General features: G+C 51.4%; 1 protein-coding gene across 1 annotated transcript; it reads right to left on the bottom strand.

The window, feature by feature from the left end:
* Positions 1-3,295: 3,295 nt before the first annotated feature.
* Positions 3,296-17,177, bottom strand: BSND (barttin CLCNK type accessory subunit beta). Its single transcript, XM_020976897.2, has 4 exons — positions 16,716-17,177; positions 11,320-11,411; positions 9,670-9,933; positions 3,296-5,813 (listed from the first exon to the last, which is right to left on the bottom strand). Exons 1-4 carry the CDS (start codon positions 16,890-16,892, stop codon positions 5,363-5,365), a joined length of 984 nt encoding a protein of 327 aa, XP_020832556.1. The 5' UTR covers positions 16,893-17,177; the 3' UTR covers positions 3,296-5,362.
* Positions 17,178-17,646: the final 469 nt, after the last annotated feature.

Here is a 17,646-nt window from a genome sequence, read left to right as displayed (position 1 = left end):
CAACAGGATTCACTAGACCACTGAGACCCCTGCCTTTCCGTGCAATCTGGGCTGTGATAGCCCCCATGACTTCCAAACTCCGTGCCTTGCTCCCTGGATGCCAGTAGAAGTGAGTCATAGGCCTTTCCAAACCATAGAAAGCCCAGGCTTCAAAGCGGAAACTTCCCAGCCCTCCTAGACACAGTCAAAAGGAACCTCTGATGAGTCGGCAACGTTGGGGCGTTTTCCTTTGGTGGAGGCCTTCCTCGGGAGATGGAGGATTTGATCTTTCGTCAAGGATGCGATAGCGTGGTTTCCTGGTCAGACACACTGCTGTATCAGATGACACCCCACGTGGCTTCTGTCTCTGTTCTATGAGCATTTTTCTCAGGGGTGAGCAGGGATGACCCTCCCAGCAAAGTGATGACTGGTGTGTATTGTCTTCAATTCTGAGCACCCTGTTTTGGGAAGGACCCTGATTACTTGGAGAGCATCCAGAAAAGAGTGACTGGGATGCAAAGACCCTGTGATGCAAGGCTCATAGCTGGAAGAAGAGAATTCTTGGAGTGGACCAAGGTGGCTGCCCTGCAATCCAAGGCATCCCAAAAGTGTTAGGGCAGTTGTCTGGTTTTAGAAGTTTGAAACTGAGCTGGGAATTTGGGGGCACCCAGTGTGTGAAGGGCGGCCACCAGAAATAAAGGCTAGATGTAGTCTGCTTGGTCTCAGAGGATGGAAGCGGCATGATTTATGCGGCACTGTGTCATTTACATCCCTCAGAATAGCCCTATGAGTTTGGTAGGACAGGCTTTGTTGTCCCCATTCTACAGATGAGGAAACTGAAGCTCAGAGCGGAGAAGAAATTTGAGCAGGGTCAAGTACTGAGTTCAGTTTGACAAAAACCCTACTAATAGCTTACTGGGCATGGGGTCCTGCCTGGAAATACAAAGATGAAAAACAACAGCTCCTGCCCTCAGTGAGCTTACACTCTAGTGCGTGTGACATGTGCCCAAGTAACTGCTACGCATCTCAGTAAGATAAGCGTGGCACAGGACAGCTCGTGTCAGCCCTGAACGTCAAACGTCGCCCTCTTCATGCCTGTCCCAAAGCTCATTCCTTTTTCTCTTATTTATGGCTTCTCCATTTATCCTTAATAACTTGTATAACTCAACACAATCTCAGTGGAAATGAGTGGGATCCTCCGTGAGTGAAGTTTCCACATCAAAAAAAAAAAAAACCAGTCCCTGCCCTCAAGGGGCTTACATTCTAGAAGGAGAATACAGCATGTATACAGGTAAGTAAATACAAGGTGGTCCGAGAAGGGCAGTCAGGAAAGGCTTTGGGTAGGATCCTGAGATGCTCGGCCTGTCTTCTTAAGTAATGTGTTTGTTTATTTTGGGTAGTAGTTTTCTTCCCGTGATGGCCTTTGGCATGAGAATCAAAGGTGAGGTAAATCACCCCCCCCTACCCCCCAGCCTCAAGTTCCTCATTAGTAAAATGAGGGAGTTGTGCTACAGCTAGACGGTCCTTAAGGTCGGATTTGGGATTCTATGATTGTGCAGAAGTGGTACAAAAGAGGCCTGAAAAGATTTATGAGCAGAAAGGGTGGTGGACCAGTCACACATTGAGCACCAGGAAGCGCTGGTGTCTAGCCCATTGGGTGGAGCCAGGAGGGCACAAACAGAAGTCACACAAGGCGAGAATGTATGGGATGAGCGGCTATCTGCCCTGATGGAGGGATTCAACACTTCCAGGAGAACCACTGAATTATACTGGAAGACAAGTGTACTCGTATCAAATTAGGGCTCCCAGAGTGTTCAAGCCGGAAGGGATCGCCAAGATCACTTAATCCCAACTCTTGTTTTACAAAGAGGAAAGACAGATAAAATGACTAAGGGATAAAATTGATAAAATTGTAAATTGATAGCATGATAGAATCCCAAAGAGGCCCAGAGAGATAGAATGATTTGCCCTGGCCACGCAGCTAAGATCAGAATCAGGACTCAAACCTAGTCCCTCTTCTTCTGATTCCGGCCCTTTCTTCTCAGTACCACAGTGATAACACAGGGTCGCTATTGTGAACACCTAGGATTGGAATGTAACGCCTTCGTCAATCAATCAATAAACATTTATTAAGATATATAACCAGAGATTTGGTTCCCAGAGGTAGAAGTACTTCAGGAGAGAGAGGGATACAAACCAGGAAGCATGTTCTCTAGACAGGGCCCTCCCTCCCTCCCCAGAAGGCTGCGTAGGACCTTAGACCTAGAGAGAGCAGGCTGACCCTCCCCCCTCATTTTATAGATGAGAAAACGGATCTAAGGAGACTGAGTAGCCTTGCTACTCTTTATGTAAGTGTGGGTTGTCTCCCTTTCTCTTAGGATGGATCCCTGAGCAGTGACTCCATGGCTATACATGGCATCCTGGTTCCACCTTCCCCATGACTTCTCTATGCCTCAGTTTCCTCATTTGTAAAATGAAGATGACATATAACTAGGACGTGTGAACCAAAGAGTGTTACCTGCCTACGAGAGACCTGAGATGGGACCCAGTGCTGAGAATACTGGAACATCCCCAACATTAAAAAAAATTACACACAACAAAATCTTAGAAAGACCCTCGTACTTCATAGACAGGTAGGTGGCATTCTGGATAGTGCACTGGGCTCAGAGTCAGGAAGACAAGAGTTCAAATCCAGCTTCGGACACTCACTAGCGCTGTGGCTCCGGACATGCGACAATCTCTGTCTGCCTCATTTTCCTCGGCTGTAAAACGGGGATAAAAACAGTTCCCTCCTCCCAGGGCTGTTGTGAGGATCAAACGCGATATTTGTAAAGCACTTAGCCCAGTGCCTGGCACATAGCAGGTGCTTAATAAATGATCATTCCCTTCCCCTTTACCCAGAGCTCCCTCTTACAACATTTCCAAGAAGTGATCTCTACCTCAGTTTCCAGGACTGGGGAAACCACTTCAGGATTCAGAGGTGGCCCATTACACTCAAGGGCAGGTTGGTCAGGAAGTTTTCCCTTATACTGAGCTGAAATCAGCCTCCTGGTAGCTTTCACTTCATGTTCCTGGGGTGTTCCTAAAGGGTTTCTTGAATGAGGTCTCCTGGGCTGTGCTATGACTCCGTGGTACTCTCTGGGGTTACTGGGTTATGAGGGACCATTTGTCCCAACACTAAATGTCCCCTGGCTGGCACGATCAGCGGGGACTCTCCTGGAATATGTTTGCTTCTCAGCAGGTCACCTTCTAGCCCCTCCCCACTCCTTCTTCTAATCTGCCAACCCCCTGAAAGAAAGCTGAAGTCCAAGCTTCATGAGGTAAGGAAGCCTGATTTAATGCGTGATTCCAGATCGACAAAGAAGCACTTTGAGGGGCTTCTTTAGTGAAGTTTGGTGAAAGCTGCTCTCGAATCTATTCCTGTTGCATTTTCCTGAGGGCTGGATTCTTGACCACTGCAGGAGATGCTATAAGTCAGACCGATGGAGGTGGGAGTACTCCCCAAAGTCTCCTCCTGGCCCTTTGGGCCTCATGGAGGCAGGGTCTGAACCCATGTCTTTACTCATGAGGTTTGTATTGCAATATTGTATAAGTTGTCCTCCTGGTTCTGCTCACTTTCTTCTGCATCAGTTCAGATGAGTCTTCCCAGGTTTCTTTGAAGCTGTCCCCTTCTTCATTTCTTTTTTTTTTTTTAAGGCAATTGGGGTTAAGTGACTCGCCCAGGGTCACACAGCCAGTAAGTGTCAAGTGTTTGGTCTGAGGCTGGATTTGAACTCAGGTCCTCCTGACTTCAGGGCTGGTGCTCTATCCACTGTGCCACCTAGCTGCGCCCCCTTCCTCATTTCTTAAGGCTTAATCATATTCCATTTTATTTGTATATGATAACTCAGCCGTGTCTTCCTAACTCCAAGGTCTGTCTTCTACTTCCTCACACCACCTCCCCACCCCCATCAATCCATCCTTAACAGATAGATGATAAATTCATGAAATTGAGGCCATAGAGAATTGACTTGGCCAATGCCACACAGTTACTGATAGAGTCTCCTGACTCCTAATTGGTTCAGCCAATCTGATTACATTGTGCCTTCAAATGACTTCTAGACACGCTTAAAAAAACCATAATAGTTGGTTGATGGTATGAAGAGTAAATGAATGATGTCGTTGAGGTCAAGGATGATAAAAAAGAGGAGTCTGGCTGGTCAAAAGCAAGAGAGAGGGAGGGGGGGAGGACCCAGAGCCCCACTGACGTAGCCTGTCCAGCACCTGGACCAGTCTGGAGGTGAGGCGTGGGTGAAGGAAGGGAGACAGCCTCAGGATGCCCTGAGATTGCTAGGCACCACCATCACCTGGTCTTTGGGCATCCTGTGTTATGGGGGTCATGGGCAGCCTGCCCCTGTCTGGTGCGTTGTGCCAATGACGGGTCCTGGGAAGGGGAGGAACAGGAAAGGACTCTTAGAAGGAGACAGCTAGGTGTCGAAGTGGGACCTGAGCTTGAATCCTGCCTCAGACACTTACTGTCTGTGTGACCCTCAGCAAGTCTCTCGGTCCCTTTTAGCCTCAGTTTCTTCATCAACAAAACAGAATAATAGCACCTAGCTCACAAGGTGTTTGTGAGGATCAATATTTGTAGAGCGCCTTGTGAACTTTCAAAGTACGGTATAAATGCCGTGAGCATTAAATAAAGCACTACGTAAATGCAATAAACAAACCTGTATTGGTACGGGAGCCAATATGGTGGAGGGGGCACGCCTCCCCCCATCCTCCTCCTCTGAGCCTTGAGGCCCCACTGGCCCTCTGCATGCCTTTAAGAAGGCTTCAGGGAAGACACGCCCTCTCCCAGCGGCACCTGGGCACAGCCAGAGAGATCCCAGGTTAGTTGTACCTTTGAGCATGAGAGAAAGGCCTCCTGCTGCCTAGTTACTGGACTTGGAGTCAGGAAGGCCTGGTTTGAATTTTCTCTTAGCTCTGCAACCCTGGGTCAGTCACGTGGCTGGTCCCTTCCAGTTCAAAACTGACCAGCTGGCAGAGGGTATATATGCCAAGTGGCGGACAGGAACGATGTGTGATGGAAAGGCATGGATGAGTTTCAATCAGCATTGGTGGATGGTCTGCTCACATGGATGAGTTCAAGTATCAACAGAAGCATACCGAGAGTCATAATAATCCCTCACATTCACTGTGTATATATTATGTGTAAATAATTCCGATCCATAGTTTCAGGGGATTCTTACAGAAACCCTGTGATTTATGAATGTCCCCATTTTATAGATGGGGAACACTGAGGTTAGGTGAAGGGATTCAGCTAAGATCACACAGTGAGTTAGAGGCCGGGCTAGATCTGCAGCCCAGTGAGGGTCACTGACCCCCAAACCCTTCTCTAGCCCTAGGAGTCTGGCTCAAACAGCTCCTCAACTTCGAGGGCCCCCCCTGGCCCATCCTTCAGTCCGTAGTACAGATCCTCCTCTTCTTCCTTGGGTTCCTCTGGGGCCGCTTCAGACTCCTCCACCGGGTCAGGAAGGCCTCCTTCAGAAGCTGCCTCCTTGACACTGGCTGGCCCCAGCCTGGGCCCGGGCCAGAAGTCCGGAGAAACACCCTGGCCGGGCCTGGGGCTGGGGCCGGGGCTGGGGCTTGGGGAGTCCTCGTCGCCTCCGGTGGAATCGATCAGAACAAAGTCAGGGTAGCGATCGGGCTGAGAGTCTGCCTTCTGGGACCAGGGCTCTTCACCCTCAGGAGGGCATGGGTTCTTGCTGCTGCTGCTGCTGCTGCCACTGGAGTCCAGCTCATCTTTAAAGGAGGCCAGGGGGGCAGCAGTGATCTGGGGACCCGTCATCTGGCTGCGGAGAGCAAAGCCACAGAGCAGGAGAGGTTAGGGGAGACCAGCAGAGGACAGAGGCAGAATTTCTGATTAATTCTCCCCCCCCACGTTAGTATAAACCCCAAATGTTCCACCACCATCAGCATAGGCTCAGAGAATCCTGCATCAATGGCCTGCCCTGATACCTCCTTAGGGCAGGGGGAAGGACCCAAGCTCTCCCAGTGAAGTCCAAGCTCCCAGAGAAAACCTTTGAGGAAAGGAGTGTCCCTCAGTGGACTGTGGTGCTGTCTGAGGCCGAGCCCAGCTAAGGGAAGACTCAGCCTTAGGAGGTTAGCCAACAGAGGGACTCTGTGTGTGTGTGTGTGTGTGTGTGTGTGTGTGTGTGTGTGTGTGTGAGAGACAGAGAGAGAGAGAGAGAGAGAGAGAGAGAGAGAGAGAGAGAGAGTTTGTGTGTGTATGTGTGTATGAGAATGTGTGAATGTGTGTGAGTGTATGGATGTGTGTGTGTGTGTAAGAATGTGAGTTTGTGTGTGTGTGTGTGTGGGTTGTGTTTTTAACCATAGAAATCCATCAAACATGACATAGCTCTTCTCAGCAATACAATGACCCAAGACAGCTCCCAAGGACTTATAATGAATACCCTCCGCCTCCAGAGAGGGAACTGGTGGAGTCTGAGAGCAGATGGAGACACACTTTTTTCACTTTCTTTCTTTCTCTCTTTCTCTCTTCCTTCCTTCCTTCCTTTCTTTTTCTTTCTTTCTTTCTTTCTTTCTTTCTTTCTTTCTTTCTTTCTTTCCTCCTTCCTTCCTTTCTTTCTTCCTTCCTTTCTTTTTCTTTCTCTCTCTCTTCCTTCCTTCCTTCCTTTCTTTCTTTCTTTTCTTTCTTTCTTTCTTTCTTTCTTTCTTTCTTTCTTCTTTTCTTTCTTTCTTTCTTCTTCTTTCTTTCTTTCTTTTCTTTCTCTCTCTCTCTCTCTCTCTCTCTCTCTCTCTCTCTCTCTCTTTCTTTCTTTCTTTCTTTCTTTCTTCCTTTCTTCCTTTCTTCCTTCCTTCCTTCCTTCCTTCCTTCCTTCCTTCCTTCCTTCCTTCCTTCCTTCCTTCCTTTCTTTCTTTCTTTCTTTCTTTCTTTCTTTCTTCCTTTCTTCCTTTCTTTCTTTTCTTTCATCGCGAGGCTGGTGGAGCTATGTTTTGCATGACTTCGTGTGTGTGACCAATATCAAATTGTTTGCCTTCTCATGGAGGGGGCAGAGGAGGGAAGGAGAGAATTGGGAACTCAAAATTTCAAAAAATGAAAGTGAAAAGTTGTTTTTATGTGTAATTGGGAAAAATTAAATATCGAATTAGACAAAAAAAGAAATCCATCCAAAGTCTAATAATAATGTCAATTAGCATTTGTATAAGGCTTGAAGGTTTGTGGATTGTTTTACATTTTCTGTCTTATTGGATCCTCATCACATCCTAGTACACCGGCAGTAGATCAGAAAGCTGGCCTTGGGGTCAGGAAGACCCGAGTTTGAATGCTGCCTCAGGTACTCACTAGCTACGTGACCTTGGACAAGTCATTGGACCTCTGCAGACCTCAGTTTCCTCATCTGTAAAATGAAGTTGATAATAGCATCTACCAGGGTTGTTGTGAGGATAAAATGAGTTAATATTTCTAGAGTGCTAGGCACAGTGCCTGGTGTATGCTACATAAATGCTAGCTACCATAATTATTATTATTATTAACATCATCATGATTATTATGAGGTAGCTAGGTGTACAGTGGGTAGAAAGATCTGAGTTCAAATATGGCCTCAGACACTTACTAGCTGTATGACCCTGGGCAAGTCACTTCAATGCTGTTTGCCTTAGGTTCCTCAACTGTAAAATGGGGGTAATAACAGCAGCTACCTTGCAGGGTTGTGAGAATCAAATGAAACAATATTTGTAAAGCCTTAGGAGATGTTTGTTCTCCTCTCTCCCCACCCCCGTCTCCCCCACAGGCGTGGCGGGGTTGTGATCAATCAGTCAACATATATTTAGGTATTCTCTATGGGCCGTGCACTGTGTGAGCCACTGAGGGTACAGAGAACTGACAAGGGTCCCCGGCCTCGAGGACCTTCACCGCAAGCCTGCCCTCATCACCCCTGGCCTGGGCCACTGCAATGACCGACCTCCCGACTCTGCTCTCCAGTCCATCGCCCACACAGCCGTGCTCAGATCTGACCTCACCACTCCCTAGCTCCCAGGTCTCCCCTGGGTCCCCCTGGCCTCGGGTGAACTAGAGACCTCTCTGTAGAGAGGCATTCAGGGCCTCATCCTGGCCCTCCACTGGCTCTCCAGATTCTAGTCACTCCCTCTCAAACCCTCCAGCCAAACTGCCCTGTACTTGCTGTGGGGCTCCCCCCTCACCCTCTATCCCCGGCCTCCACCCTTATGCTCCAGCCTTGTGTGCCGTCCCTTCTCACCTCCTCCTTTCAGACTCTGACTTCATTCAAAGCTCAGCTCCATGCCACTGCTACAGGAGCTAGCGCCCCTGCCCCCTAAAATGACCTTGTTTGTGAAGGTAATGTTTAACTCAGCCTGCATTTGGAATGAGTGTGTGTGTGTGTGTGTGTGTGTGTGTGTGTGTGTGTGTGTGTGTGTGTGTGAGTGTGAGCGAGTGTCAGCGTTCTCTCTTGATAGAACGTAAGCAGCCTTTTTGTTTTTGCCTTTCTCTGTCCTACCCGGATCCAGAATGTCATTCCTTGGTACATCAGAAGGTAATCCTACCAGGAGGGTCCAGCTGCCCACTCGAGGAGCAGAACCTCGTGCCTGGTGAGGTCCCACGGGTACCTTCCTCCATCACATTCCCCCTGTAACCTCTGACGCATCCTTCTCCTTCCTCATTGTTAACCTTGAAGTCCCCCCTCACTTCACTCTCCTGGTGGAGCTGGTGGGGGCCACGTAGATGCTCCTCCAGTCTGTTTGAGTTTGCCTACGGCAGAAGAGCCCACATGCTGTGCCCACCTGCTGCCAGCGGAGAGACAACACAAGGCACCAAGAAAACTTCCGCCCTTGTTGGGAGGGAGGTCCTTGATCCCCCGTGATTCTTGTGGTCTGTTCTCACAGAACTTTAGAAGTCCCATGATGCCTCTCTGCCTTACTGTCTCGGTTTCTTCCAGAAGCTTCACAAATAGTAGTCATTTCCCGCCAGAAGCTCTAAGGGTCTTTTCTATCTCTAGCATTCTTGGAGTCTGCTATTGCTGTCTCCCCAACTAAACTGTCAGCTCTTTAAGGGCAAAAACTTTGGCCTTCCCTCTCATCTCTCCCACAGGGCAGGCCCAGAGCCGGCCCCAGAGCTGGTCACTGGCCTTCCATCACTAGGCTGGGGGCTGAATGGCTGGTTTCTGCACTATTTGGTATCCGCATCCTATGTGGAATCTCCGAGCTGGGCGGCTCAGCTGTCATCTCGCCCAATCTATCCCCCAAAGGCCCCCATTACACAGTGTCCTCACCAAGTGGTCCTCAGCCTTTCTGGAAGACCTCCAGCTGGGGGAGTTCACTGCCTCCAAGACCAGCCTATTCAACTTGGGCATGGCCCTAATTGCCAGAAAGTTTTTCCTTGTATCAAGCCTAAATTTGTATATTTACAGCTGTTCCCTCCCACCCCCTAACTGCTTCTGGTTCTGCCTTTTGGGGCCATGCAGAGTAAGCCTGATCCTGCCCCCACAGGACAGTCCTTCAGATCCTGGAAGCCAGCTCTCATGTCCTCCCTGGGCTGTCTCTTTTCCAGGATAAACACCCCCCAGCTCCTTCAGCTGTTCTGACCGACCAGCCTCAGAGGGTCTTTCACAGGTGTCCTCCGATCTTGTGCCTCCCCCTCCCCAGCGCTCCATGGAAACCTAGGCCGCTCACCTTGCCTCAGGCTGACCCTGGTGGCTCTCAGCCTCCCCGACATCCGGGCTCCGGTGGACCACGACAGTCGTCTCCATGAAAGGTTCCGAGTGGGGGCCCCTTCCTTCTCCTCCAGAGTGGAGGTCGGACTGGGGCAGGCTCTGGGCCGACAGGACGCCCTGGTCCTCCCTGGGGCCAAAGACCTTCATCTGGATGTGGCGATAGTCAGCAGGGCTCTGCACTGAGGCCTCATCTTCTTCCAATCTAGAGTAAGGAGGTTGGGAACTGGAGGAGAGAGGAGGAAAGGCTGAGCTGGGGAAGGGAGGACAGAGGCATGGGAGGAAGAGTGGACCACTTCCATAGTCCTCAAAAAAGCCCTGTAACTAGGCAGGGATTATGACAGCTAAGGAAACTGAGGCCCGGAGGATTATTCCATTTGTTGTATTTGTATGCCCAGCACCTAGCCCAGTCCTGGGTACACAGTAGGCACTTAATAAATGCTTGCCGATCAAGTGACTGAAGTGATTTCAATTCACACAGCTAGTGAGAGTCAGAGCCAAGCCTAGGGTTTGGGGCTTGTCCCCATTATCACACTGACACCTATGGAGAGAGGAGGCCCCAGAGGGGAGATCCCCCTGTTGGTGAGTGGGGCGGCTTGGGATTGGTCTCCAGGTCTACCTGTCCCCTCTCTCCCGTGCTGACCCACCTGCCTCACTGTGAGTGGGGTTTCCTGTCTTTTGACTATCCTAGCACTTCTTTTCTCAAACAGTCTATGAATCTGTGTGAGTATTTGTCTGTGTTTTGGGTCTCTGCGTGGCTTTACTAGGAAGTGGCTGCCCATAGCCAGGAGGGGTTCCCTTGGGACAAATGCTGGGGCATCAGTGGTGTCCAGCTGTGTGTCCTGACTGTCTGGCCTCCTGGCTGTCCCTCAAACAAGACACCCCATCGCCAGACTCCAGGTGTTTCCCCTGGCTGTGCCCCATGCCTGGAATGCTCTCCCTTCTTGCCCCTGCCCTCCGGCTTCCCTGTAAGTCTTAGGTAAAATCCCCCTTTCTACAGGAGGCCTCCCCCCGTCCCGCTAATGCTAGTGGCTTCTGTCTCTTGATTATTTACAAGTTGTCCTGTCTGTGGCTTGTCTGTCTGGTGTCTCCCCAATTAGACTGGGAGCTCCTTGAGGGCAGGGACCGTCTTGTGCCTTTCTTTGCATTCCCAGCGCTTAGCCCGGTGCTTGGCATACAGAAGGAGCTCAATAAATGCTTGTTGACTTGATGACTGTCCCAGGAAGGGTTGAAAACACTGTCTTCCTTTCATGGTGCAAGGAATGTTAGCCTGGAGTCAGCAGTTCTGGGTTCAAATTCTGACTTTGCCACTCACTACCTGCGACCTTGGGCAAATAAATCTCTTCTTATCTCCTGGCTTCCTCCTCTTGAAAATGAGTCCTTTGGCCTAGCTGGCCTCCTAGGTCCCTTCTATATCTGATCCTACGATTCAAACACACATCCTACTTTTAAAATTTTTGTTTTGGTCTTTGTAGTGAGATATTTATCATTCATCTCTTGCCAAGGGTTTCTCCCCTTGACCTTGACTTGGGGGCTGGGCTGAGTACAGCCCAGGGCTCATTAAAAAGAGATTGGGAGCTGTTGAGAGGGAGGCCCTGGCCCTGGCACCTACCTCTTCTTTTCAGGAATGCCACTCTCAGAGGTGCCCAGAGCCTTTGGGGACAGGAAGCTCTCAAAGTCCGTGTCAGCCGGGACGAAGGCAATCTGTGGAGCAAAGAGGGAGGTCTGAAGCTGGACAAGCAGATGGGCCGGTGGCTCTGCCCCCCCAGCCCAGCCCCACTGCCCACAGCCCAGCCCAGAGCCTCAGAGGGCCCCAGGCTCCAAAGGAGGCACCTGGGGGACCCTGCCTGGGGGATGCCTCGATGGCGACCCCACTGAGCCTCAGCTTCTTCCTCTCGCAAATCCTACATAGCCTTGCTCCTGGATCCTTGGGCAGAAAGTGTTGTGTAAACCTTTCCAAATTCCGTGCAAGTGTGAGTGCCTGTTATGGGAGTGATCAGAGCTCCTTGGCTAGCTGGGACCAGCCGAGACCACAGGGCTCCAAACTCCCAGGCCACCGGGGTGCCACAGACTGCGTGTATCTCTGTGTGTGTGTGTGTGTGTGTGTGTGTGTTGTGTGTGTGTGTGTGTACATGCACTTGATGGGCAGCTGAGGCTCCCCAGCTGTTAAACAGGGAACAAAGGGTCTTGTTATGATTCCACAATTGTGGGGTTTCCCTGAGGAGACTCTGTGGTGTGGAAGGAATCTTTGCATTGGCTATCCCTCGTACCTGGAATACACACTATCCTCATCCCCCACTCACTCCTCATCCTCTACTTCCCCCTCACCTCCACCCTCCCTTCTCATCCCCACATTCCCTCCTTATATCCCACTCCCTCCTCACCCCCCTCCTCATCCCCTACTCCCTCCTTCTCTCCCATTCTTCTCCCCACACTCCCTCCATCCCCACATTCCCTTCTTATATCCTACTCCTGTCTCATCGCCACTCCTTAGAGTCCCTAGTTTGCTTCAAATATCAGACCAAGTGCCATCCCCTCCAGGAAGCCTTCCCTGATCTAAGCACACCACCTTGTTCCTTTGCATTGACTTATTTGTTCTTTCCAACCCAGTGGAATGTCTGAGCCTTGAGGGGAGGAGGGGCTTTCTTGTCTTTATAGCCTCAGCACCAGCTCAGAGAAGGGGACCAGCTCGGCAGCTCCTGTGTTCCAGGCCCTAGGCTCAGCCCTAGGACCTCAGGGGGGAAAGCCCAGCGCAGGCAGGGAGACCTCAGCACCTGTCACCTGGGTGTGATCTTGGGCCATCACAATCGGCTGGCGTTTCTAGGGTGCTTTAAGGTTTACAAGGTGGTTTACATCTGTAATCTCCTCTGAGATTCACAGCAGCCCTGAGAGGGAGGTGCCACGATCTCTCTCTTGCAACTGAGTGGACTGAGGCTCAGAAATGTTAGACTGCTTGTCCAGTGTCAACAGCTAATGAGTCACGGTTAGAATCTGGGCATTTGCAGATTCCAGGTTCAATGCTCTTTCTACAATATCATGTTGCATTTCAAATCAGTTGACCTCTGTGCCTCAGTTTCCTCATTAACTCAAAGAGACAACAATCCCTTTCATTTCTGTAAGGTTTACTTATGTCATCTGACACGATGGAGGGCAGGGTCCAAAATCAGTCATGCGAGGCTAGACCACTGAACTTTGAAGAATAAGATGAAACATAACAGGGACAAATGTAAAGTCTTCCATGTGGGTTCAAAAAGTCAACTTCACAAGTTCACGATGTAGGAGGAGAAGGAGGTTTGGGTTAGACAACAGTTGGTCTGAAAAAGTTCTGGGGGTCTTAGTGGACTGCAAGCTCAATCTGAGTCCCATTATGATCAGGCCAATCAGGAAGCTACCGTGACCTCAGCTGAACTGGGAGTGCCCGAGAGTAGAGAAGGGTGCGTCCCTCTATCCTCTGCCTTGGCCAGGCCGTCCCGGGGCAGCATGTTCAGGTCTGGCCCCGAGTTTAGAAAAGAGATGGGTCAGCCAGCGAGTGTCCAGGGGAGGGTGACCAGGATGGGGAAGGGCCTTGAGTCCATGTCACATGAGGACTGGCTGGAGGAGACCTGGCTGGAAGAGACTGAGGGTATGGCCATAGCTGCTCTTGTCCTGTGGACCAGTGTTTAGACTTGTTCCATTTGGCCCCAGAGGCAGAACTGGGAGCAATTAGGGGAAAGTGACAGAAAAGCAGGTTTGGGATAGAGAACAGGAAGAATCCCCTGACCCTCAAAGCTGTCAAAAATAGAAGGGGCTGTCTGGAGGGGTAGTGAGTTCCCCATCATGGGTGGTATGAGTGAATAAAGCAAAGACTGGATGAGAATTTGTTGGGGATGTTCTAGAAGGGATGGATTCTGCTTAAGGTGTGGGCTGGACCGGGTGGTGCCTAGGATCTCTTCTGAGCCCTCAAACCACTCCTGAGGTGTATGAAGAGGAAATATTGGGTCAGTTCTACAGTTGAAGACGTTGAAGCTCAGAGAGGTTGCTGGTAGGCGGCAGACACAAGGTTGGAGCCCTGTTCCCCCAGCTAAAGGCCCAGAGACCATCCTAGAGCATTGAGCTACTGAGTGGTGATCAAATCATTTGGCGTGTTAGTCTTTAAACTTTTATTTCTTAATGGAAGAATGTTGTTTACAATCTAAGTACAGCTGTAGAAGGAGGGAGTGCCTCATCTGGAATGGGAGGGGGCTGGGCTGGACACTTGTGATCCCTCCATCATCTTGGCTCCACCTGGGGGGTGAATTTTTGCCCCTCACATTCCACCTGCCAGACACACACTCTCCCAGACACTCTGCTCCTTTCCTGGCTCTCCAGGGGTGAGGGCCCAGAGTTCCTGCTTCAGGGCACTCCATGGAGAGAAAAGCGCCCCCATGTTCCCAGGGCAGAGGTGTTGGACCGTGCAGAGTGAGGTGAGCCCTAAGCCGGGGTCACTGTGGAAGTCCCTCATTCCCCTGAGCCCCTGCTTCAGGCGCAGCCTCATTTCCTCCCTAGAGCCCTCCCGAATGACCCCCAGCCCCAGGGACGCCTCTTTTCCCTGATCTCCCTCCACTCTGGTCATCTTTGTCCTTCAGTCCATGCACATATGTATCTGTGTGTTTTTATGTGTACATATATAACATGTATAATTGCATTTATAAAGAATTGTGTATATAATTGTGTGTGTATGTATATATACATATATATTTAATCATTTGTGACACCGTTTGGGGTGTCCTTGCCAAAGATACTGGAGTGGTTGGCCATTTCCTTCTCCAGCTCATTTTACAGAAGAGGAAACTGAGGCAAACAGGGTGAAGTGACTTGACCAGGGTCACACAGTTAGGAAGTGTCTGAGGCTGGTGAAGGCCCTCAGAAGTGTGAGACACTCTTTTTAGAGAACTGACTCTGAACCTTACAGGTGTCTCTCGCCTGAGTCAGGACTCTGCTTGAAGGTCCCAATTCTCTCCACTGATCTTAGTGCTGGGCCTGGAATCACGAAGATGCGAGTTTAAATCCAGTCTCAGACACCATGTGACCATGGGCAAGTCACTTAACCATTGTTTGCCTTGGTTTCCTCAACTGTAAATCTAGGGATAATATCAGCATTTATCTTGAGGGGTTGTTGTAAGATCAAATCAGATAATATTTGTAAGGTGCCTAGCACAGGGCTTGGCCCATAGTCGGTGCTTAATAAATGCGTATTGATTGACTTCCCTGAAGCTCACCTCCCCAGGCTCACAGGCCAGCAAAGGGGAACACGGGGCCCAGGAGCACCCTCAGCTGCCCAGGCTGTGACTTCCGCAAGGATCTCCTTTCCTCCCTGTGTGTGACCCTGGCCTCGGCTTCCTGGGACAGGGGTGAGTTGACTGTAAATAACCAGGCAAGTGACTCTAAACCGGCCAGGACTGACCTTCCACACTTGCTTTCCAGGTGCTCTGGTGGGCCGTGGGTATGGGAGGGGAGGGGTGAGGGCTGGTGAGCAGAGAGCTCTGTTGTGCCCAAGGTTCCCGAGGGGCTTTCTGTCCTCCTATGGTCTCCTGATTGGAGTCTGAGGGCCTGGAGGGCACAGTACAGCAGGCACCAGACCAGATAGAATGACAGAATCAATCAGCCAGTGATGGAAGGGCCTTAGTGTAAGGAGCAAGTAGTTCTAGAATACAGCACAAAGAATGTCAGAGCTGGGAGGGAGCTTAGAACAGGGGATGTCAGAGCTGGGAGGGGCCTTAGAACAGGGGATGTCAGAGCTGGGAGGGGCCTTAGAACAGGTGATGTCAGAGCTGGGAGGGAGCTTAGAACAGGGGATGTCAGAGCTGGGAGGGGCCTTAGAACAGGTGATGTCAGAGCTGGGAGGGAGCTTAGAACAGGGGATGTCAGAGCTGGGAGGGAGCTTAGAACAGGGGATGTCAGAGCTGGGAGGGGCCTTAGAACAGGGGATGTCAGAGCTGGGAGGGGCCTTAGAACAGGTGATGTCAGAGCTGGGAGGGAGCTTAGAACAGGGGATGTCAGAGCTGGGAGGGGCCTTAGAACAGGTGATGTCAGAGCTGAGAGGGGCTTTAGAACAGGAGATGTCAGAGCTGGGAGGGAGCTTAGAACAGGGGATGTCAGAGCTGGGAGGGGCCTTAGAACAGGAACTGTCAGAGCTGAGAGGAACCTTAGAACAGGGGATGTCCGAGCTGAGAAGGACCTTAGAACAGGGGATGTCAGAGCTGGGAGGGGCCTTAGAACAGGAGATGTCAGAGCTGAGAGGAACCTTAGAACAGGGGATGTCAGAGCTGAGAGGAACCTTAGAAGAGGGAATGTCCGAGCTGAGAAGGACCTTAGAACAGGGGATGTCAGTCCGGAAGGGACCCATCACTTAGTCCAGGGGTCCCTAATCTTGTTTTGTGTCTTGGACTCCTTGGTCAGTCAGACTGGCGAAGCCTTAGGGATGGACCCCTTCTCAGAGTCCCACGCATGGCCTACCTTCCTCATTGAAGGGCACATTAAATTTGTTAGAGGTCAGTGAACATCATAAAGATGTAACTTTCCCCCACAAAGTACACAGACCTCCTGTCATCTCTCTTGGACCCCAGGAAAAGAGGCCCTCCACCCCCATTTTACAAATGAGGAGACTGAGGCTCAGAAAGAAGAGACTTGCCAGTGTTTGATTGGCGCAGATGGATGGAGCCCCTCGCTGAGCAAAGGCCTGACTTTGGCTTCTTTGATCATTCTTTCCCTGGCTCTTGATACAGAGCCTGGCATGAAGCAGGGACATAACAAACCCTGACTGACTGTGTGCGCAACAAAGTCATGATACACACATGTGTCCACAGTTACCCCCGAAAAAGGAACAGAAGGACACAGATACACATACAGAGGCCCCCACGGGAAGGCGGGCATCCACGGGCCCAGGACATGCATGGATGGTGGCCTCGACCACCTCGGCAAACGCCGCACGTGTGTCCGTACAAACGTGTCCCCACAGCCCTGGGACAGGCGCTGCCATCTCCTGCCTACCTTGGGATAGCATTGGCACATGCTCCAGACGACCCCGGTGATCAGCATGACTCCGCCGACGACACAGAAGGTGATGTACACCTGTGGCCGCTCCACCGTCATGATGAACATGCCCACCGCCAGTAGGAACAAGCCCAGAATGATGAACCCGTAGCGGAAAGTCTTGTCTTCCGCCATGGCCCCGGCTGGCCCTGCGGAGGAGGGAACTCTTCCTTGTGGGGGGCGCAAGGTCAGCACCCAGCCGCGGGGGGCCGGGGGCGATGGGCCGGACCTTCCCCCCCCGCCCCCGCCCAGGAGAAGTCACAAAGCAGGGCGCTCGGCCGGGCCCATCTCGCGGGCGGCTGGGGTCTGTGCCGACTGGTTCCTGATGGTCCTGGAAGAACAGCTGCCTACGGCCCCAAAGTCGCACGCTCCACTGGAGATGTCCAGCCGCCCTACCTCACGCCTCGCCCTCACCTTCCCTCTGGGGCTGAGCCGTCTGTGTGTGTGTGTGGGGGGGGACACTCAGGTGGGAGGGAGCAGCGAGGGAGGGAGGGAAGGGGCAGGCTTACAGGTGCTGGGGACCATGCCAAAACCCTGACATCATCCCGGCTGCCCAAACGCCTGTCCCCCAGCCAGGGGCTGAGCTCGGGAGGCCCCCATCTCCCTGAGATGTGGCCTCCCTCCTGCTCCCCTGGGAGCCCTTGGCCAGTGACCTTGACTCTCCCCTCTTCCTCCCCGTCCCCAACAGTTGAGTCTCTTTACTGCCCCACACGCCGCTTCTCACGTCCCTCCCCCATCTCTCCTCCCACCCTGATCCAGTTCAGGCCCTCCTCCCTCTCACCTGGACCACAGAGAAAGCCTCCTCATTAGACACCAGCTTGTCAAACGTCTTCTTCCTAATCCATCCCACACCAAGCTGCCTGATTCCTCTTCCTAAGGCAGAAGTCTG

This window comes from Phascolarctos cinereus, unplaced genomic scaffold (genome assembly GCF_003287225.1).
Source record: "Phascolarctos cinereus isolate Bilbo 61053 unplaced genomic scaffold, phaCin_HiC Scaffold_5;HRSCAF=322, whole genome shotgun sequence".
Taxonomy (NCBI): Eukaryota; Metazoa; Chordata; class Mammalia; order Diprotodontia; family Phascolarctidae; genus Phascolarctos; species Phascolarctos cinereus.
This window is presented reverse-complemented; position numbering and strand designations above follow the sequence as displayed.

Excerpts from the sequence above, each read along its gene's own strand:
- BSND (XM_020976897.2), bottom strand. The coding sequence starts at position 16,892 with ATGGCGGAAGACAAGACTTTCCGCTACGGGTTCATCATTCTGGGCTTG. Across the intron at positions 11,412-16,715 it reads TGTGCCAATGCTATCCCAAG|ATTGCCTTCGTCCCGGCTGA; the intron begins GTAGGCAGGAGA and ends TTTGCTCCACAG. Across the intron at positions 9,934-11,319 it reads GGCATTCCTGAAAAGAAGAG|TTCCCAACCTCCTTACTCTA; the intron begins GTAGGTGCCAGG and ends TCTCTCCTCCAG.